Raw genomic sequence first — 24003 nt, 5'->3', positions numbered from 1 at the left:
AAATCTGTGAGTAGTAAGTGACAAAACTGGGAAGTGAAAAGCAAAAAACTCATCACATTTGTTTAATTTTGGTATGATACTTATGATGGCATTAAAGACAGGTTTCAGTGAAAAATAAAGATATGTAATTTTTTCTAAACAGCTGTTGAGACAGGTATGTCCTGGTTAAACAGTACACTAGCATTCAGTGCCATACCCTTGATTTTACAGTGATTGCCATGAATTAATTTAATTCCATCTGTAAGCTAAAATCAGATCAGAGGTCTAATGCTGCTGCAGGCTCCACATCTGTTTAATCATTTTTGAATACAGCAGCTTGCAAAAGTTCAGCTTTTAAATTTGTTTCATATTTAAGAAACAATGTTACACCAGTGTACAACATTGTCAGCAGGAAACAAATGAGCCTATGAACAGTTTTGATTCGACAGACCCATTTTATTTGCAAAATGCTTCTATAAATTCAAAGCTCATCACTGAAGTTATAATTTATTATAGAATAATAAAGGAGCTGTGACCTCATAAACCACTATTGTGACAGTATTTATTTGTATGTCCAGCTTCTGGATAAGACTAACATCAAGCATGTTTGGCTTATATTGGGCTGAATAAAACCAGAATACAGCTAGGATCAAGCTCTCAGATAACCCTTATTTAAGAAAATGTGTGGGTTTTTTGTTGTGCTTCTTTTTTTCCCTCTGAACCCCCCCAAAGCTGTAAGAAACAAATGAAGGCATAGTGAAGTAATTTCATCTCTGGCCACCAAACTATTTCTTGATGTTAAGAAAACGGGGTTTTAAACAGTTCTGAGAAAATGACACTGTACATAAATACAGTCTTGCCCTTTCATCTTGCTTTGGTATGATTAAGACTTGTGAGCAGAACAGCAGCAATGCCTTCACAGAGCATACCACAACTATTATTTCCTCTTCTATCGCTCCCAGCAGCCTTAAATCCTTTAAATCCTTTCCTAGAAGGATCTCTTTTTGCTTGGGTAATTTTTGCAATACATGGCCTGCTAACCCTTACCCCCTACCCTGGATCCCACTTATGTCTATCACAGCAGAGTCAGTCTTTCTACCTCAAATCTTCCAAGGAGCATTGTGGATGGTAATTCACTTGCGTAATTGGCTCAAGAGATGAAAATCTTGTATCTGCCTCTCTTAGCCACTAATCTATCCAGCTGACTGCAAGCCTAATTGGCAGCTTGTTTAGTAATTTGGCTCCTAAAGTGTTGTATTGATGTTGGATAAACAGCCAATGGAAGCAGAAATGATACATGCTGATTCTCTTTAAAAGCTGGTGTACTTCCCCCCTCATTTTCTGAAAGCATTTAATATTTCATCTATTCTTTTTCTTTTCTGACTCCTCACCAGACAAATGAGCTCAGACCAGTAGGGACTGATCCTGATACATAAGGAAAGTAATCAGAATAATACATTGCTGTAGTCTATCTTTTTATGCCAGCTTTCTCTAACTAGCAAAATGGGAATCAGAGTGCCTAGATGTTTATGTTCTTAAAATTGTTTTGGGTAATTGCACAGACACAGCTTCAGAAGCACAGCCAACAGCTGTATGGTGATTTTAAAACTCACTACCCACAGTGGTTTTCAAAATTCAGTACATATGGCTGTGTACCTACTAAAAAAACACAAAACACCAAACCAAAACTAAAACGACTCAGCTTTGAGAATTGTATGAAAATTATTTAGCTAATATTAGAGACTGCATTATTTCACCAGACTTTTACACATCCCTCTCACTGAACTATCTAAGACTGTCTAAAGAATAATCTTAGAATTATTATATTCAGGTGAGTCTGCTTGCATTGAATTTTATTCTAGCTAACAGAGAGCTAAGAATAGCAGAGAGGACATAGCTATGACTTCAGCAGGTGCTGGAAGCCCCTGTTTATCCCGTATAAACACAGCAGAGTTTTGTTGATGTCTGCCCTGCCATAGTTTCATTCCTACTACCCCATCTCAAGGGTTATTAAATATGGCCTGGGTAAACACACCTTATATGGAAGCACAGACTCTAGATTTAGATCTCTTTTCAGCTCTCCTGAACATATAAACATAAATTCACGCACCAATGAAGATTGTGACACTGAATTTTAGGTACAACTGGTTATCCAGAAACATAGATCACTTGGAATTGGATTTCCAGGGCCTCTTCTCCTTTCATTCCTAATTGGATTACACTGGGTGTGGAGTGAAACTTCTTCCCCATTCAGTTTTTGCTGCTATAAAATTGGTTGGAAGAGTTGGTATTTTTAGAGTGCCATTTATTCCTCTGCAAGGGGAATCTCTTGAATACCCAGAACTGTCTTTTCACTTCAGCCCGAAGAACGTCTTTGTTTTATGCTTTGTCTTTGATGACAGAAACACTGTCACTGGAAGGCACTTTGGAAGAAGCATTCTCACTGGGGGACATTCCAAAGTTCTGTTTAAACCTCACAGAATTCATCAAAATGAATCCCATCTGATAAGCATTCCCTTGTTTTCACAGAAAGACTTGCAGCCTTACAATGAAACCCAGTGGAAATCCAGAGCAAAAATTTTCTTTGTGAAATCCAGAATATGTACAATAGGTTTTATTTCTCTTATCTTTTGCACCAATTGCAAGGCTTTTACAGAAAGACAGAAATCTTGCCTGCACTAGAAACCTGATCAATGAATTTTATTTTCTCACATGGTAAACAGATATTTTTATTCCTCCGAAGTGCCAAAACCTTCTGCATAAAGCTATCAGGTTTAGGCACAGACCTCCTTCCTTATTCAAAAAGTGAAACATATGCTGAAAAAACCTTTAAGAAAAGTGTTTTTTTTCAGTCTCTACCAGGGACTTTTTGCAGAGGTGCTCCCTATTCTCCCAGAAGAAAGAAAACCTAGTCACCAGCAACTGAGAGGTTGTTGTGGAGAGCTGGGATAAGAAATTATCTTGACTGAGGAAAAAATACACATTTTAACTGCCAAACCATATTTTAACAAAAATCCTTTGTAATTACCAACCTAAAACTGACAGACAAAAACATCAGGTACTTTTTTTATTGGTTGAGTTCTAGGAAAGCCACATTTGCCCATCTGAGGAAGGAGATGTTCTAACAAACTGCACATAAAAAGGAGGTGGCTCCATTTTATTATGATATCTGGCAGAGAATGTGCAGAACTTGCAGAGCATATAACTGCCCTTGAGGATAAACCTCCCTACTGACATCTTTGTTTCACTCAAAGATAGTCCTCAAGTGTACAACTGCTTAATGAAACATACCTTTGAAACTTGAAAATAATGCCTGGTTTAGCCTTTTTTCCCCACCCCAGAATTTCCACTATACTAAGGGTGCTCTCATTGGTTATATTCTCTGGTCAGCTGGTTTACGGTTCTTGAAAATGAAACCAAAAAAGACACAGAATCACAGAACATCTCAAGTTGGAAGGGACCCATAAGGATCATGAAGTTCAGCTCCCAGGAGAAGCAATTTGAATGGTTTCCATAACCAGAAACAGCTATCTTAGGAAAGACTCCCAGAGTAATTCAGGGAATTATTTTTGAAGCTTCCACATTTCAGAAAACAACAGCATTTAGAAAAGACAGGTACAGTCATCCTTATCAATCTGAATGTTTCTTCTTGACTTTATAGTGGCTGTGTGTACAGCCTGTAGAATATAGTCTTCTCTTTAGATCACAAGAAACCCATCAGCAACTTTCCAAGATAAGCTTGTCCTGGTTGAATTGTAGGTCTTCTGAAGTTTGTTAGTGAACTTTCTGAACTCTGGTGCTTATATGTAAGATGCTTTGCCCGAATTAGCCCTCTCAAGCTCAACACAGAAAGCCTTTTGCTGTGAAGGGACAGCAGGTTTCAATATTGGATGGCACTCTGCAATCTTTTAACTTCTAGTTTAGTGAGACAATTTGGTAGAAGAAACGAAAGAAACACAAAAAAAGTCTCTAAAATTTAACTTGCTGCAGATACCAACCAAAGAAAAATGAGTGTCTGTGGGCTGGACACACAAGCAGGCATGAAGTGTATGCCAGGAAGGACTTTGGCAGACAAAGGGTAAGAAATAGTGCAATGAAAGAATTCACAACATGACAATTTTGTATTGCCCTGTGACAAGGGATTTCTCCCTACAGAGCTGTACAGTTGGTAGGCAGAAAAGCAGTGAATCAAGTTAAAAAGAAAATAGGTTTATAGTAGTTTGTCCAAAGTTTTGGAAATTTATGGTCCGTTGATCCAAGTACCCAAAAGTTTACCTTTCCTCTGAAGCTATCACACTAAGTTGACCTTCACCACAAACTTAGCCTCAGCCACCTCTGTTATCACACTGTAATCACAATCTTTTTCAAATCATCATTTTGGTTCTGCAGATATTCAGGTCTGATTTTTAATCACTGACATATTAAGCATCAGCAAAATAGTTTGCTTAGCTGTTCCACTGGCAATTTTTAAAAAGGAATGAAAACATGTACCCTTTTGATTACCTTGTTAAAGTGAGTCATGATGGCATTATAGCAGTGCTCAGTATTTCTGCTGTAATTAAGAAACTGTCATATTTTTCATTAAAACACATTCTTTAAAATGAGACTTTTAACTTGGTCATTTCAATCAGGACCAGACTGAAGTGTAGCATGTGCATGCAACATGCCAACTAGATAAAGAATATGACATCTGAAATTTGTTTTTGCAAAAGGTAAGTATTAAAGTGCCCATTACACACATAGTAATTTATCTATTTTATATAAACATTTTCTACATGTTAAATACAAAATAGCTTTCTCTTCATATAATTGACTTTTTAAGGTTTTTAACACTGCTCCAAACTGTACACCACACCATGCAACACCAAAGTAAAAAGATTGTTTAGAAATAGAAATAGATTAATTTTCACAAGGCATACACATACAAGATGTGAAGCAGAATTTGATCTTTTCCCCAACACTTAAGACTTAGAGGTTTGTTATTAAAAAAAAAAAAAAATCTAAAATATCTCAGGGGTTTAACAGGAAATGATAAAAATCAAAAAATCCTGTACAGAAAAGTCAATTAGAAAGGAACTGTCATAAATGCATATTCAGTGTATGGTATCTAAAATTCCATAGCACCTATTGGTTTGATATGAGACTTAAACTAGATAATCTAAGACTGAAATTACTGCAAATATTCCCAGTACATGTGTTTCAAGAATAACACTACCTTGCAAAGAATGTTCTTTCTCTAGCAAATTTTAGTTGCTGTTGTTGTGGTTGCTATTTTTGTTATTATTTTCATTAAACTGGACCCAGTATTGGTAGGGTTATTTCCATGACAATGGATTAGTTTGTCTAAAAGGTCCTTATACAAATTTGAGAGCACTGTATTGCAGCAGTGAAATATGTCAGGGTGTCACATGAAACAGCTCTACCACTCAGGTAGTCACAGGGGGCAGAAGGTCGTTGAGAATGACCTGTTCTCACATGTGAACAGAATCACTGGAATAATACTGGTTTCGTGGAAGAAGTAATGCAAAAAGAGCATTTAAAATGTACAACACCTCATACTTCAATTGTGGGAAGTAATCAATTTTTACTAGTACCAGTTTTTAGTTGATTAATTAACTATTTAGGTTCCACAATACACATATGGGATATATGAAACATCCACAAAATAGAAAATTTATCCTAGGAAAAAAGATGGAATATGACACTTCTGTATCAATATTGTCAGTTCCTAACCATCCATGCTTATATTATCTCAAATTTTCTTCACTGCTATTCAACACATCTTTTCACCTTTACAAATGACATTTTTGAAACTATAAAATGCTCTGTGCTGCTCAAACTTTCGTGCTTCAATAGTTTCTCAATGCTGTACAAGTAAAGCTACATCCTTTGTTACTAATATAAACAAACCTTTTGGTATGTGACTTTGACTGCAGGCTGAGAACAGGCTATAAATTTAGAAATCAATATCTAACTCTATCAATATTCATTTTACTTTTTCAATAAGAAATACAAAGGTGAAAGAGCAGTAAATAAGCTGGAGTACTGAAATAAATTGGGTGTTCTTGTCACAATTAATAAATGTTTGACCAATCACACTGTTTGCTACAGAAGTCTGTGGCTTTGTAAGGTGTCTGAAAGTAGCAGGTGCTACCCTTGTGAGACTCAAACCCAGGGAACGCATAAATGACCATTTTCAGCACTGTGCAGATTTTTACAAGAGTTAATTTACCAGCATATTTTTTTCCAAATGCAGATGAGAATTTAGAAAATACTCTTACCAACACATTGATTCAGATCAAACTTTGCAGTCCATGTAAAGAAAACATTTGCAGTACATGAACCATTTATAGACAGCCTTTCAGGTTTTGCAATGATATTAAATATGAATAATTGTTAGGATAATGTTTTTTTCGTTTCCAGCTTCTGTTAATGTTAACAACTTCTGTCCTTTTTTTCTTTCAAGAAAGAAGTTCACAAATTCTTCTACATAAAATCAAACCCTTCTATTCCCATATCTTAGCTAACTAAAACTACCAAAAAAAGAAGAATCAAATAAGCAATCTCTTATTTTAATCCAAATTTCCAGATGTATATTAATTCTAAAAGAAAACCCCACTTCTTTCATAAAATCCTATGGAACACTGACAAAAAACAAGGCCTGTGATGGATAAACAACAATTCAGCTGTAGGAAGGCTAGCCTCTGAGAAAATGGCAATAATCTCTAGAATGCTATACATTACCTACACATAGATACAAGCTTATTCAATGTTTACCAAAGGTTCTATTAGCTCAAAAACTCACAGGGATGAAGTGTAGAAAAACTTTCCTAAGACTATAAAAAAAAATTCTCAATCCTCCTGATCACAACAAAATTGAAAAAATTACCTTGAACTTGAAAAGAAAAGAAGGCACATCAGTTAAAAGGTACTTCATGTGATACCTTAATCCACTGTTATTCTCTGTTGCTCTTCATATAAAGGCAAACTTTGGGGCAAAACAATTGCCAAAACTGTGAGTTCATGCACACATAGACACATAATATTGAATGACCACATATTTGCCTTAGCATCAAAATATTGGCTTTGCGAAGCTATGCAGAGGAGACAGCTTGTAAAATAAAATTCTGAATGCTGAAAGTCCAAGGTAAAGTGAATAATAAAATTAATTCCATGATACTTGATAACCTCTCAGTACAAAATGACATCCTCTAGTACTTGAAAGTTGTGAAGTGAAAATCACCTTGTAGAAATAATTACATTATTCTCTCTTCAGCCATTAAGTATTTTTCTTTCTTGGTTCACATATGTTCAGAGTCTTAGAAGCTGACCCATAGATTCTCTTTTTTTTCATATTGCTGCCACTAAGGTGCTTTTATAACATTTTCAATATTATTCCTGGTCTGTTTCTGCCACTGAGGTTTGAAACAAAGAAGTTTCAGGAGGGGGAATTCAGTTAGAATACAAGTTAGGCTTCTCTAAAGACATCTACTTGAATTATATTTGAAAATTCTACGTGCTGCAAATGTTGCTTCAGTAATTTATGTATGACTAGGACATGAAATCCAGATTTCTGTATTAGTAATATATATAAAAGCTCACATAGGCACACATACAACCTAATCCTTCCAGTATGCACATATATAATTAATACAACAAACTGATTAGAGTCCTATAAATCACTGCTAAGTATTGAAAAAGTCATTTCACAGATGTGACATCAGCAAAATGCATCCAATGGTTGTGACCTCACATCTGTAAAAATCTTTCAGAAATGTGTTTCCAAGTGCTTCCTGTTTAATCTACAGCACTAAATTTGAAGCTGTGCTTCACAGCTTTATCACCACATTTTCAATTGTTTACCCAAGAATTCACATCCTAACTTTATTGTGCAGGGTTTTTAGAGCATTCATATGCAGAAAACAAGACGCCTCAGGTCTCTTTCCTTGTAATGTTTGAAGAGACATAAGCAGTAATCTTTGCTGTCTCAGTATATGAAAAAAGATTTACTGTCTTTACAGAAGTGCTGCGCTACAAAGGACTGGAAATTGGCAATGATTGTGGGAGAATGGAGGGAGCCTACTTATTTCTTAATCTTTATTAATAAATACAGCTAGAATATATCTGAAGTTATATGGGAAGTTACTGAATTTATCAAGCTTTTCCCCATGTCACTGACCTACTGCTTTGTATTTAGAGATTTAACATCTTGTGGTTTGTGCTCTGTCCCAGGAAAATTGGTTACCTGTGGGTCCTGGCAGGGGAGCAGCTTTCCTTCTTCGCTTGATGTCTCCCATGCACAATGATCCTAAATGTACACTGGTTTGCCTGCAAGTAATTATAGGAGAAAACTATTAACAAAGGAAGAAAACTGCCACATAAATACACAGCTTGTATAATCTGAACCTATATCAAAACATTCTCAACCAAGATGAAGCTGCACAGTCAAGCCACCAATCTTGTTTATATCGAAACATAATCATGTTTGTTGACAAGCTCTCAGTATCTAAATGCAGCATCATAAATTGTTACTGGGATGAATAAATATAAATATAAAGGGAATGCTTTTTAATTTTCAAAACTGGCAATCTTTCTAGCTCAACATAAAACAAAAACACTGTTGCTCCTGACAGGAAAATAGCTAAGATTAATTATCTAAAGAGATCACAATGCTGTTTGTAGGTTATCAATTGGCTGGTAATGCTTGACTGTCAGAGCAGCATTTATTACATGGAAAATATTATAATTTTTTTTTAAGGTAAGATGAAGAATGAATGAGAAAACATGAAACAGTAAACTCTTCAAGGGTGCATGAAAAAAACTTGTAGCATAAAAATTTATCCTCTTCTAATTCACTGGCAAATTGTGAGAAGACCACAGAAGCACAGTATCTGGTAGGCTGCTTGAACAACTGAGGTTCCACTTGGAGACTGGAAAATTGATGGAGATGCAGAGGATGGCAAACAAGCAAATGCTATTGCATTAAACCCAGCTAACAGAAGTCAGTATGGCAGAAAATGGTAAATTCAGAATTTTCAGTTATTGACTTTTGGAAAAGTATCTCAAAGGACAATTACAGTCATTATTTTTCTTAAAGTAATACATAATGCCCGCAGAATTGAATATCTGTAGCTGACTTTTTTTTTTTTTTTAAAGAACCAGAACAGAAGTGGGGGAAAATGCAGTAAATTCTGAACTGCACAATTTTAATATATATCTATAAATGTTACTGAGAAATGTGTTTCTTCCACATAAGTGTAGTGAATTTTGATAAAGTTACAAGCTGAAAATTGCATCTGACAATCCACTGCAGCATAGTAACACTGTCACTCATGGGATCTGGTTTCAGTGTGGATATATGACTTACCCTTTACGGCATTTATAAACTTTTTAAAGCTGGGCTGCTTCTAAATGAATAACAAATGGTCATATACTGTTGAGAGACCTCAGATCTGCTCAATAATGTAAAAGAATGACAACAATGCCTTGATGAATAAGATGACAATGTAAAATCCTCTTCATTTTTCTTCCAAAAAGATACAGTAAATTAACAAGTACCACAGTGCTGTGTTTAAATAATAAAATATTCCAAGAAACTTATGTTTCACTGAGAAGTGCACTCTAGCTTCACCCAGTGAACCTTTATTTAAACACTTTTTTACCTCTGTTTTAACACACACTCTCCTTGCAATTCCAACATGAAATTTTATCCTATTTTAATATCCAGAAACTCAACACAGTTGAACTAGTAAACTACCAGGATGATAATTTTCAGTTCTGAATTTAGAAAGAAATAAAGAAGTGTAACCCTTTCATAACTGATTGTATAATAAAGAAAATGAATATTTAGATACAATATGGGGAAACTGTAATTAGAGAAAAGATATTTGAGATGTCTGATCACCAATAGATCAGTATTTAACATTAGTATCAAACATGCAGAATAAATCATGTGATAAACTATACGTTCTACAGTGTTAAACTCTTGTTTTCTGAATGAAAAAAGGAGAAAGTCTCCAGGAATACAAGTAGGATGAAAGATAAAAATTAATAAAGTCAGGCAATTGAACTTGAAGACCTGAGCCACAGCAGTAACAGTGAGCAGCATTTGAGTTATTTTACCAGAATTGATTATCTGTTACACTACATTGAGATATCTAGATTATTGATCTGTAAGATTATGGTACTGGGGTCTCCCCACTTTTCCTCCAGGCACGGGGAATGGAGTTGCAACAAATAACACTAAGTAAGGACTACTTTGTTATTGTTGTCACCCTTCATGTAGAACACAGCAGTTACTTTTTAATTTAAAATCAATGAATGTCTGAAAGGCAGCCTTGTTCCTTCAGCAGAAATGAATCATTTGCCTTTGCCGATCACAACAACCCCTTCACCAGCCAAGGTGAGAGTGGGTATTTCTTTGTTGTCGTCAAAAATTCCCTACACCGCAAATAAATAACAATATGCTGGAGCACCAATTAAGCTTTGTCAAACCCAGTTTGATGGCCACTACCATCGAATGTTCAGCCAACTTGCGATTGTAAAGCTGCATTTGTCTTCACCAGGGCTTAACATTTGATATGCTCTGCCAGTGCAAATCACAGCAAAACAAAAAGCTCTTATTTATTTATTTATTTAGAGAGCATCAGACAAGAACTATTAATGCTCTGGAACTGGCAGGTTAGACAAAGAGAAGCAGAGTTGTGAAGCTGCAGAGTACATTTTGAAATGTCTCTAATGGGGGTATTACAAAGTAGGGAGAACTCTGACCCTCAATCAGGCTAGGTTCAGCATTATGTTTCTTAGCATTAAATCAGAAGAGCGTGGATTACAGAAAGAAAGAAAGCTATTTGCCTGCCTTCTCTCTACTTACCCCTAGTTTGCTTCTAGCTATCATTTATAAATAGTGCTCTGGAGGGAAGCTAGGCATTTTATTAGGGAAAAAATAAAACTTGTTAAGACCACCTTGCCTGAAAACCTGGCTTTTGACGTGCTGGTGACAGGGACTAAAGCAAGCAATGTCAAATGGAATAATTTTTAAGGAAAGACAACAGGAACTTGTCGCCTCATTGTATGCATTTACAAATAGAGGCTTTTCAGAGTATTAGGCCTAGTTAAAGCTGCCCTCTGGATAAAAAGTGTTCCCAAGCAGCCTCAGACAAGCTTAGGAGACAAACAGATGTGACTATGGTCCCTGGCGTTTGGCAAGAACACTCACTGTCAATAAGAAAAATATGAGCATGGACAGGGCATCAGCTGCACCACGGCCGAGCAGGCCTGCAAGTGTCATAGCAGCGGCAAAGTTGTGGCAGAGGGAAATAAGAGGGCTGCAAAAGCCAGGCTGGTGTGAACTTACACTAGCACGCCAAGAATTTTTGTTGTTGTTGTTGTTGTGTCATGCCTCAATGTATTAGACAAAACGCTGGAAAAGCTGCTGTCAATTTTTATTCATTCTTCATTTTGCACACAGTGTTTAGATTCTCCTTTCTACGTGGTAAATAAGAGTCTCAAAAATGAAGACAGACTGGGAGGGCAGTGATAAAAATAACAGAAAAAAGCTACTGAAATAATAAATAAAACCCACAAAGTTTAGTTATTAAATCCCATAAACCCCACAGATTTGATACAACAAACACTTTTATAGAAGCAATGACATGCAAACGATTAAGCAATTCACAAGCATCTATGCATTTTTGTGAAACATTCCCTCTGATGGAAACTTTGCTATTTCCTCCTTAAATAGCGGCAGTCTCTTTATAATTTCTTTTTCTCAAGGTAATTAAGGTAATTGCCCTTACCATGGTAACATGTCTAGAATTGTCTCTTTAAGCTCCCCAAACATTTATATACCTGCCTATACAACACAATGTTTTTCCATAATTTTCATAGCTCCACAGGCAAATATTTTTGACGAATGCCTTTTCAGCAGTCACACACATTCACCTCTCCAAGACTTTTGTAACAGGCCATGTCAGATTTTTATCTACCCTGACCTCTGCAGTCCATGGGTCATGTGGTTACATTCTCCAAATAAACATCTTGTTCTGCATGGGAACCTACAGCTAAACTGCTTTAAATGCAATAAACCTACTGAGCAACTGAGGACCCAACGGGTTCTTCACTCTTTCACTGGTAGTTTTCACCCTTGCCCCTATCAGAGTTAAAAGTTCACCAGTCACCGAGAAGAAAAACACAATAAAATGCCTGTAGGACAGCAGATACTCCTGAACATGTGTTCTAGTTCTCTGGTTTATTACCTGCTTCTGTACTCACTATCATCCCCGGTGTAAAAAAACAAAACAAAATTTATTAATGAAGGCAGGTATGGAGGAACATATTTTGTTTAACAGTATTTATCAAATTTGTGTACACTAACTTGAAAACTCTGATACAGCATATTATTATGTTGCAATAATGTTTTCAAGAAGACTGATTTCTATTCCATAATTATATGAATTGGTAATGATCAATACATGCCTATCCATTATAATGCTATTAACATCTCTCACCTGAGGAAGAAACACACAGTAAACAGTGACACCCTGTTCTGCCACAGTATCAGTGCATTCCTGCAGATGGCTGTAGAACTCTGCAAGTTTATCACCACTGAATGCCTCAGCTAATGGAGAGGCTTGATGAAAGTTTTTAAATAAACTTCTTTCACAAGACATCACAAAAAGGAAAAAGTTAACTAGTTTGTATTTTAGAAGGGAGAATTTTTTTGAGAGAATTTTTTTGAACGGAAATCTAACTGAAACTGTCAGTTCTCACTCTTAAAACATGGGTAAAAAATAGATATTCATATGGATATGATTATAGAGAGAATGCAGTAGGGATGACTTACTTTAAGCTTGAAATTACTGGACAATTTCCTACAAACTGAAATAGAGCAGGGAGAAGAGCTGTGAAGCAATGTTCACAGCAGCAGCTAAGGATGGAGAAAACAACCCAATTGTGGAGCTGAGGGAAACAATAATATTAATAAATAATAATAAATTAAAAAATGATTAAAAAAAGGAATGTGTGGAACAGCTCAACTTTATAAAAACCAAATAATACTCTGAGCAAACCTCCCATTATTTAAGTACCTTTTACACAAAAATATCACTTAAATGACTCTCCTTACACAGAATGGACCTGTAGTACAGCCTCTTGTTTTTATATGGCTAAAATGCAGACACTGCTGTATCTGGTGGCCAGTGGAACACATCCGTTAACGCTGCTTAAATAAGGGAGCCTGGAGGAACTTTAACTCTTACTGATCATTCCTAAATTACCACAAGTGGAAGACAATGGCTTCAAGAGCATCCAAGTCAACGGAACAGCTTAGGCTACGTTTAGAAGTAAACACCATTAAAACCCTATTAAAAATGTCTTTCTAAACACCTCATAACACTAATAGTTAATTAAATTAAGACAAACATAAAATTCGACATTTCCATTTGATTGAATCTCCAGAAGTAAGGATTAAATTAAAATGTATCACTCCAAATACACGTACTAAGCAACTGGGGCTGTAAATTTGGGAAGACTATTCTGTATTATCTAGGTATAATGAATACTTAATCTTTGCCTCTGGCATGTGTATCAATATAACCACAGAACAGGTGCATGATGATTTCATAATATCACACTGAAATATGCAAGGCACGTTTATTTCTGAGGAAAAATATATGAAAAATAATGGTTAAGGAAATTTATAAGGAAAGACATCCCCTTTCCTTCATGGTACATAGCTTGTTAAAACATGAATGCAGCCCCTGGTGTCTGCTTGAACACCCAAAGATGGGTGGCATGTGCAGTAGTGCACGTGTCCCATGGACAGTTAGAGAGGGATGGTTCCTTGTTCACCTGCCTTCTTTTGCACTTTTGCTTTCTTGCCACTCCTCTCAGACAACATTCAGGTGAAATCAGTTCCATGTTTGATTCCTCCTCATCCTTTACAAACAGGAAAGCTTTTCTTCAAACTTGTCTAAAGAATTACATCATCTGTATGACAGATGGCTACACCTACTTCTGCAAGTGTGAAAACCATTACATTAACCAGAAGAGCTATGCACTTTATTTCCCTTTTATTACATCTTAAAATGATGTGATAAACCCATGTAACTCTATCAAACTCCTTCCATACAATGCCAATCTCTTCACAACATAACTTCAAGCATAAGGGTGACATACCTGTATTATTGAAGGTCCTGGTGCAATCCTATAATGACTAGAATACGATTTTTCCCCGGCCCATGAGATTCTCTCATCACTTAATAAATACTATATCCTAACACACTCCTTGCTGTCATCTTTAGCAGCACTTTAGTAATTCAGACACAGTAATTGTCCAAAATTTATCTGAACACTACAAATCAACACATTCAACTCCACACTGGCATAATTTTAGCGTATATGATGGAAAATAAAAACCAGCATCACTATGTATGATTTGGCACCCATACTCAAGTCACTTATTCACTTTATTTGTGAAAAGACACCCTAAAATAATAGTTCAGTAGTAGAGGCCTACTGCCCTCAAAAAGGATAATGCATTGTTTTTTCTTGGTTCTAATTAGTAATTTAAGCATATGTTCAGCATTTAACTCTAAATGTTTGCCTTTTCCCCAAGCTCTAAGACAGCTGTCCAAGATGTGAATGCCAGAAAACATTTAAATATCAACATCTGTTGAATTATGTTAATTTAGTGTAATATAATTGGGCATGAGTTGGAATTGATCAAAAGTATATGAATTACACAAAGGCAAATCCAAACCAATATCTTGGTGTACAAACAAGTCACCAAGGAACACTGAAGGAATAAACCCAAAAAATAGACTTCTGTCAAGAATTAGGTAGCAAAAACTTTAAGCTTTCTTCAACAAATGACATGATTTCACATTTTCAGTACAGGAAGTTAATATTTATACTAACTTAGAATATAAATTTCATATTAATTTAGAATATTTCTAAACATTTTTGATGGCAAGTTCCATTACTGTTTTGTGTGAAGAAATACATGATAACAATAAAGCTCATATTTGTGCAATGGTGAAATGTAGTTTGAAAATAGGTCAGTAATAGAATGTCATCCTGTTACAGGAAAATATTGTTCTACAAATTCTAAAACAAATATTCTTTGGTTGCTTCTTCATCTTGCAACAACCTTGTTGCTATTTGAGAGAGATGGGCCTCAATCCAGCTCTGAAGTGATTTAGAAAATATCTTTGTGACTTGAGCAGTAAACATGGATCTGAACAGATACTTTAATGGAAGGACTTGATAATGTACTCAGCTACACTATTTCTTCCAGATATTTCTGGATACATGTTTGTTTACCAAGAATGATATTCACTAAATAAGCTTAGTACAGAACAAATGTATTTTTTTGAACAGATTTTAAAAAAAACACATTTTAAAGTTCTGGATTATAGTCATATAGAGTTAGGTTAAATTACTGCAAGCATTAGTGTTGTGTTCAAAATCTTTTAAAATAGGGAAGGAATAAGAAGCAACACTAAAAATCCACATGTGTAATACAGTAGCTCAAAAATGAAAGAAAAAAGATTAAAGTTTTATGTAACTTGAAGCAAACTATCCAAATTTTCTTCTAAACTCTTTATCTCACTACACAAAATCACAGCTTAAATAGAAGTTAGTGCGCTTATACCTCAGAATTTTAGTTAATGTGCACCAGGGGATACTGATTTACACATATGATATTCAGAGATCCTTTTGAGATTAGCAGGAACCTGATGTAAAAATTGCACAATTTAATGTGCAATAAAGCCAGAAAGAGGGAAACCCACCCTTCCTTCATGCACAGCTATTCATCTTCATCCTTGTAACATCCAGCTTTCATGTGTCTCTGTGAAGAAACACAGAGATAAAACCAAATTTCTCATGGTGGGGAGATGATGGGACAATTGACTGGTGGAAAACCAGAGTGCAAAACAACCTCCTTCATTGCAGAGCTGCTTAACCACAGTTAAACCAGTTAAAGAGTTTGTGGAATGACAGTGCAAGCCCCCATGCACAGCTCCTCCTCAGACCTTACACAGCAGGAAGGGTCTTCAGACCTCTGAAGCACAAATTATCCTTTTGCCATTAGCACTTTAATAGGTAAGATGAGACAAACAAAGTTTGAGCTGTGGAGCACAAACTTATGCAAAAAGAGAGCAAGATACAGCATCTAATGCAGCTGAAGGTGAGAAACAAGCACAACATGCGCTACAATTTGGTTACTTCAAAGTGAGAAATTTGCTATCAGTTCATTCAGGTGAAAAATTCATTCCAGATAGTACATCAGGAGGATCCAGAGGTACATAATTTCTAGAGGTTATCTGATTTTTCTTTTTACTTTATATGTTTTTAAAATCAGGAAAACATAACTGCCTGTTAGTTAACGTACTCTCCTATCTGGAATTCAATTTAAAATGACAAATTTTCATTACCATGTAATAGCTTGTTTATGTACCTTATAAAGTATATTAGATCCTAGTCAAAAACAACAAAATTCAGCTTGTAGTTTTACATTAAAGCTGGAAAAAAAATCTGCACAGATTACATGGAAAAATGTATTTGCAAAACAGAGCACAGTTTAAAATTTCTGCTATTTTTACAAAATATCTCATTATGCAAGTTAAAAGGTAATACTTTCAAGGCATTAGGTGACTAATCAGCATTTATTCAATAGGTACTTTAAATCTAGCCATGAACCACTACTGAGGCTTGAAGATTTCCATAAAATTAAAGCATCACACACTGGCTACATGTTGGAACAACAATTCAACTGTCATCACCCTGTCCTCCTCTCCCAAGTGAAAATCTTCTCAGCACCTTAAAAATAAGACACCATGGTAGAGAAAACTCAATCAGTAATTGCCCTCTCCCAAAACGGCACCATCTTTTATCCTTTCCAGAGAAGAAAAATACCAAACTGATGGAATAATATTGTCCCTGAGGGTGACAGCAAGGGAGGGAAGCAATGTGTCCTCAAACATTCACATAATTTAATCTGGAACTGCAAATATTATTAAGCAGCAATCATAACAGCACAGTTACTGCTTCATGGCACTCCAAAGAGGAGATAAAACTGCTTAGTTGTTAATTTCTAATGAAGTAAACACATTTGGATTTTAATGTTGTATCTGAATCTCCTGCATTATGAGCTCTGGGGTTACAAGACATTAACTTACTACCTTTAATAATTTTACACTTGAATTAAAAGGTGTGTTTAAATATTACTTTATTTTAAAGTATTTTTGTTGAGAATGTGTGTTCATGTGATGGCAGAAGCAGATCACCTAATAAAACAGCTATGCATTCCTTTGCTTTTCTGAAGTGTAAGTATGTGCATGTGTTTGTGTATAATTTCCAAAAACTGGCTGAATTTACCTCCTCTGGTATTGTAATTTCATTCCACAAAAGCCACATTAAACAATTACAGTTCTTGTAATTAACCAGTGGTCTAATATACAGTTTTCTTATCCCAATCCATTAACAGCTGCTCAAAAAATGTAGTAATTAATGGTTTCATTTATTTTTGGCAAACCTGCACCTCGACAAATAGTTTTGTATCTGTTGCAAATTAGGAGTCTTTCCCAAACAACAGATGACACGATGGGAAAGAGGGAGCAGACAGAATCCTTGCACATCTTTGTCTCTTTAGATGATCAAATAAAGAGCAGCTGCAATGTTATTTGTCACATCTGTGTAAAAAAGTACCATGTTCCGTATCATCAGATGGAGATGAACAAGTGCTGTACAAATGCACAAATAAGGTTTATCCATTAAAACCGTGACAGAAAGAAAGTTGCAATTTTAGCCAAAACAATGACGCACTTTTAAAAAGCTCTCCTCAGGTTTGGTGTAATTTTTTCTCTTACAAGCTTTCTATAAATACTAATTAACAGAGGACACAGTTAAAAGAAGTGAAAGCATGCAAGAGTCATCCTTGTGTATCAGCGCAAGGCACAAATTTAAACTGGACTGAGAACAATTAGGGAAAGGAGGGAAAGCGAGGGTTGCAAAAAACACAGGGAATTTCAGTCTGTGTTGTTCACCATGGCAGGAGAAGACTTCAAAGACTTCTGGCCAGTTCAGGTGATCTCTGAGGACTGGTACACATTGATTAAATTCTTAACACCGCCTCAGTTAGGTAGCTGAAACCTGACATGTAAAATTCTACTCCACCTTGAAACCACTTTCATAAGAATAACTTAGCCTTCTTTCAAGCCAGGACTCAACTGCATAGGAACTAAAAGTAGATTTTTTTTTTCCCCCTTCCCCCTTTAGAGGCCTATGGGGGAACATTGGCATGTGTAAAGCCAATACAGAATTATCAAGATTCAACCCCAAAAAATTACTAAGTGGTAAAAATTTGGGTGGTATTTTCCTTCCAGTTTCTCAATTCAGGCATGTATCAAATTTTAGTTACAGTACAGTAAGAAAAAAATAAATATGTAGATGAAATAACTCATGGTACTTAACAGGAGCACACTACAAAAGAAATATGACACAAGACCTCTCTGTAAAGGAAATAATTACAAGAGAGTAACTTATTCAGCGTCCATGGTTTTCCTAACCTGCAATTCTCTTGCTTCCAGACTACAGCATAAATTACCTAGTTATGGCATGTATGACCAAAGGCAAAATATTAAGTTGGTTAAATATTCTGGTTGTTCTGTCAAATGAGGACAAAGGTACTTCCCCTCTTCATAAGGGTAGTGTGAGGATAAGTACATTATGTATTTAAAGACAGGGAGATAGTTGTGTGATGGAGGCTCCCCGCCCCCCCCAAAGTTAACAATGCAATCACACGTTCAAAATCACATTACAGCAGTTCAGCAAAATATCCTTCAACACTGTCCCCACTGCTGATCAAAGGAATCTCTTAGCCATGGGGAATCTCCTTTAGGTAATTTTTTTTTTTTCGGTAAAATTTTAAGGAAGTGACCTAAGAAAATGTATTTTACCTTATGAGGGAAGCAGGCAAAGAGCCCATGATCAGCTCTGGCAGTTCAGCTGCCAAGCAGCAACTTGTTAACTCCCCGTAACTCAATCATGTGCAATTGTTTGCCCAGAGCCTCGGGCTACAGACAGACATTTGGTCTGCTAACAACTGTGCCAGATGAAGACATTACTATCCCAAGCTATTTGTTATCACACATCTGCTGGAGATTATCATCTCCACAGCTCTGCTGGAGGAAGAAAGCATGCCTTAATATGGTTTGTTCAAAACCAGCCAATTTAATTTAAATAGGTGAGTAGAGCTAACCAGGCTGTTTTTGCCCAAAGTGTATTAAAAAATTCAGAAAAAAAAAAACCTTCTCTACTGACAAAAGAATAGGGGGTGAAAACAAGCAGCTGGAAGAATTATCTACCACCTTTAAGCAGTGTAGCTGATTTTGTGGAGGAGACACTTCCCATCCTAATGCAGAGAGATAATGTAAACAGAGAACTTTTTCAAGGCTTTACAAAAGGAAACACAGCTTTTTAAAAAAGTATTTTTCAGTACTGTTAATAATTTAAATAATGAATGGAAAAACTTTGTATCTGCAGATTAAATCTTACCTGTATAGGTAGCATTAACAGACAGATATAATTAACTGTAATATAACAATGTAATATAATCCATCCTGATTCTAAGTTTTGTGGTGCAGGACTGTCCCCCTCCTTAACATCTGGTCCATCAGTAGCCATATCAACAGCTGTCTACAATCTGATTATCTTGCCACTAGCCAAAGTTCATGTTAGTTTGTACTGTATTAGATAATTATCATTAATTTTGACAGAAGAAACCTAAGACATTAAACCCAGTACAATAAAGCTCATCCCAGACAGTATGATTCCACCACAACGAGACAGCTGCAGACCACTGCTATGCTTAGAGCTCCACACCTTTCTGATGTATTTACAAAGTAAATTACTCCACAAGTCACTGATCTAATGTAATAAGGGTATTTACATATTGTCTACATGCTGAGAAAAGAATTGTGTTCAGTCATCCAAAAGGGGTAAGAAAAGTCAAGGCAAGCATAGGAAAATTACACATCTCAACAAACATACGAATAACAGAAACAAGCTCTTCAGAATGGCAAACAAAGAAGAAATACAGATACTTGAAAACTATACAAAAAAGATCCAGAGAAATTCAGTCTTGCAAAAAAAACCAAAACAACCAACCAACCAAAAAAAACCCAGATTAGACTATATTCTGGATAACTACAATAATTTTATAGAATGTCCAAAAGCTGTCCACTATTGCTGTACTCTCACTGCATTTAGCAACAAAGAATAAGGAAATAAAAGGTCGCAGCCACTACTTTTTGTATGCATCTTTTTAAGGGGACAACTCATCTGTATTAACTTGTAGTGTCCCAATATTTTTATTATATATCTTGTAAACAAGACTGCATGCTTTCAGATTCTAAGACAGCCTATTAAAAATATGACTTTTGTTGTCGTTTGAAATTTTTCTTTTAAGTCACTTCAAGTTTCTATGGTAGACAGAGAGAATAGTGATTTTCTGAAAGAGCACAAACAATTTTAAAATAACCCGGCTCATTTGGATGAATCTAGACTGTGGCTTTTATGTACATTGTAATGCATTGCAATATTAGTTTATGTAAGCACTACTTGAACAATACAGATAATTTTTGGAAAATGCTAAGCTTCAGTCTTGGTTTTGCCACCTATTACTTCTACACAAATCTGCCACGTGTTTATTGGGATAACAGTCTATCAAGGTACTGTTGACTGGATAAGAAAAGCAGTTGAAGATTACTTCAGGTTTTCAATGCCATTTTATAAATCTTGATTCTAACTGCCTGTACTAGTAAATATGAGTTCCAAAGAGCTTCATTGGTCGGGATAACAAATATAACTTATGATTCTGAGTTCCTCAAACTCTGCTTTACTTTGCTACAGCAAAAAAAGATGCTAAAATGACTCTGAATATATTCTAACTGCTCACTTTATACTCACTTTAAACTCTCAGTTTTGTGTGAGCAGTCTGCTAGTAAGAGTGCATTTATGGTGAAAATTCTATCTAAAGTGAATTCATTCTAAAATTCAGAGTGAAAATTATCATTTAATAAGTAAACTTGCCAGAAAATCTGTGCAGAAATTTTAAGAATTTTAATATAAAAGGCTTGATAGGTTAAGATAATCAAAATTTCTATAGATGAATGGCTGACACTTCTGTAATCTATGTTTGAGAGCATGTAACCAGCACTAGTACACAATGAAATAGATTCCTATTTAATATGCACATTTTAAAAAAATATTGGTCTCCTTTTCCAGATAATCAGCAAGGTAAGTAGCAAAGAATATTAAAAACTTTGATTGGGGTGACCACATATATACCAAAAGTCAACTGACTGACAGAAAATTATCTCAAGTGGTACAACAGAATTACACACTCATATAAATGTATTACAACTTTTTGAAGAAAGCAATTTGGTAGCACACTGCCATCTTTACAGGACAACATAAAAATTGTGTAAGGTGTTGTGCATAGAAGAGAAACATTTCTGTAGTTTCTGATTTGAAAAAAAAGCTAGAATTAAAATAACTGTTTGGTAGACTACATTCAGCAGGCAACTTGTACATAAAAAACCTCTCTAGAAAGAGACTCCTAGATCAGTAAGTTCAGTCTTGCATCTTTTGTCTTTTGAGGGGAAGGAAAGAAGATGGAGAATAGAACTAGATTTATTTTTTCATTACGTCTTCACAATGAAATGTTTATTGTCAAAATATAAGAACAATTTAAGTTTAATAGTATTTGAGTTATCTTCTTGATTTCAGATATGCATAATGTAATTTTATATGTTTTCAGTGCTTAATTTACATGCCAGAAGCACAAACCTCACTTTGGCATTGATTTAATTCTGATATTCTAAAGTGATTAATGTTGGTAAGTGCAGTTGCATAGCCACCAAAAAAGGTCTAATACTCATATATATGGCAAAGATTATGCCATGCAAAAAAATTCTTGAAAGTAAGTCACAAAAAAACCCAGACCACCTTTGAAAATACTCCAAAAGAATAGCGTAAATTTTATATAAAGATTTGAGGAATCAACAAATTCATAAACTGTACTAAAGGCAAATGCCATATTAACTTACCTGCTGGCTGTTTTTACAGAGCTGTTCTTCTTGTGTCCCCTCTCTGAGCGGTTGTCTCGCAAGAGCTGAAGCTGTTAAAAAAAAAAAAAAAGTTCAGAAGAGTCTCACAAACAATGGCTTTTATTTGCATTTTAGAATTTCTATCCAGACAGTGAAGTTATTTCCTCTCTTGAGTAATGTGTTGATAGCTTTCACTCATGACTTTTGAGATGAGTATTAATAGAATTTTACAATAGTAGTTAATATGTAAATATATATATATCCACAAATTTAAAATGCCTAAATAATTGAAAATGTAAAAATTAAAGCATTTTCAAAGCATAATAGAAAGTTATGCAATTCACAATTTCACAATTAACTTATATGTAAAATTTTATAATTTTCAGAATTTCAATTTGAATTTTTGAAGTTGTATAATTGGAAGTGTTGGAGGACACTTAATTTACAAAAAAACTACTCAGGTTAGCACTTGTGTCTAAGCAGTTATTAAAAAGTTATAAACTCTTCTAAGCCCCAGGAGCTTTAGTAATTTGCAAGCTGCAGAATCAACAAAAAAAACAGTATTAAAGTTTCCTGTAATAGTGAGGACGTAGGAGTAGCGAAGGATTTGTTTAACTGAAATGGTGACTCAGCTCCTGAAACAAGTTGTCATTTATTTTTATTTTTAGACAAGTAAGACTTTTCATTCACATTATCTCCAACACTCAAAAGTGCATTCCCAGCATTATATTTGTCAGATGAGTCAGGATGTGCTAAGTAAAAAACAACCATCAGAATGCTATACTACAGAAATTAAAACTGGACAGTATAAAATCCCCACAAATGTTGCTGGAAATGTCTCATATATTGAAGAAAAAATAGAATGAAAGACTGTTTAGAATCAAATTAGAGGTAAATGGACCTAATATTCACAGCAAAGACACCTAAAAATCCCGTGGAAATTAGTAAATTATCAACTTTAAGACTTGGCCAACCACACCTTAATGTGGTAAATGAGAACAGACTCGAAAAAATGCCACCAATCTGAAAAACTGAACCATTTTTTCCTAACTCTCTACAGCTTCCCTCTTGTACAAGGAATGTTTCTTGTCACTTCAACTACCTAGCTCACAGATGCAGTAAAATAATTTATCATATAAATAAATTTCGTGAGAATTTCATTGGTTGTCAAAATTACATTACACCATCACATTCATTTCTTTTCTTCTTCTGATTTAAAAAAAAATCTCAAACCCATTAAGCACAGTAACATCTGTAATTTGCGACATTAACTTTACTTCACAATTCCTTAGTAATCTGTAAGTTACAAATTCAGTTAACTTCCAATAAGCTCTGAAAACAGCTCTTAGGAAAGATGAAAAACTCCATGTAAAATACAAAATTAATTCAAATTTACTATTTTCTGGGAAAAACTGATTAAGTAATTTTATACCAGCTAAGCAGACATTTCTCATCTTCTAGGCTGAAATACAGTGCTGGCATGTATGATTTACATTAAGGTACTCCTCATTGTGGAAATTTCCTTATTTTTTGGCTTAGAATCTTTTAGGAAGTAAACAGTATGACTTCAATTAACCCTGTTACACGAGACGATCAATATTTTAAATATATTTAAAAAAAATTACTCAAACTCATAGTAATCTAATGCTTTTTTAGGTTTTTCTTCCACTAGGAAATTTATTTCAAAATAATGACCATTAAATATGAATTATATAAAGCTGTCTACTTAGAGGTTAAGTATCAGTCTGCTTATTGTAACATGCTGGAATCTCACAATTTACAGCTAAAACTACATTGTTTTATCTACTCTGGCTTTTTTGGGTAAGCAGTATTGCTTGCTCTGGAGTTAAAAAGAAAGGGGAGGGAACAGGAAAGATTTAAAATATGACTTACAGGAGCTACAAGTGTT

At 35.1% G+C, this 24003-nt stretch overlaps 1 protein-coding gene across 1 annotated transcript in view; it reads right to left on the bottom strand.

Annotated features, from left to right (window-relative positions):
* Window positions 1-24003, bottom strand: part of GPATCH2 (G-patch domain containing 2) — a 121363-nt gene that overhangs the window by 7363 nt on the left and 89997 nt on the right. The window contains exons 8-9 of the mRNA XM_005523327.3: window positions 22095-22165; window positions 8225-8307 (exon numbers count right to left, since the gene is read on the bottom strand). Coding sequence (XP_005523384.1) covers window positions 8225-8307; window positions 22095-22165 — 154 coding nt within the window. The remainder of the gene's footprint in view (window positions 1-8224; window positions 8308-22094; window positions 22166-24003) is intronic.

This window comes from Pseudopodoces humilis, chromosome 3 (genome assembly GCF_049639895.1).
Source record: "Pseudopodoces humilis isolate 2021_Gansu_Grassland_sample_001 chromosome 3, ASM4963989v1, whole genome shotgun sequence".
Lineage (NCBI taxonomy): Eukaryota > Metazoa > Chordata > Aves > Passeriformes > Paridae > Pseudopodoces > Pseudopodoces humilis.
The sequence above is the reverse complement of the archived record's forward strand: the minus strand, read 5'-3'. Positions and strand labels throughout refer to the sequence as shown.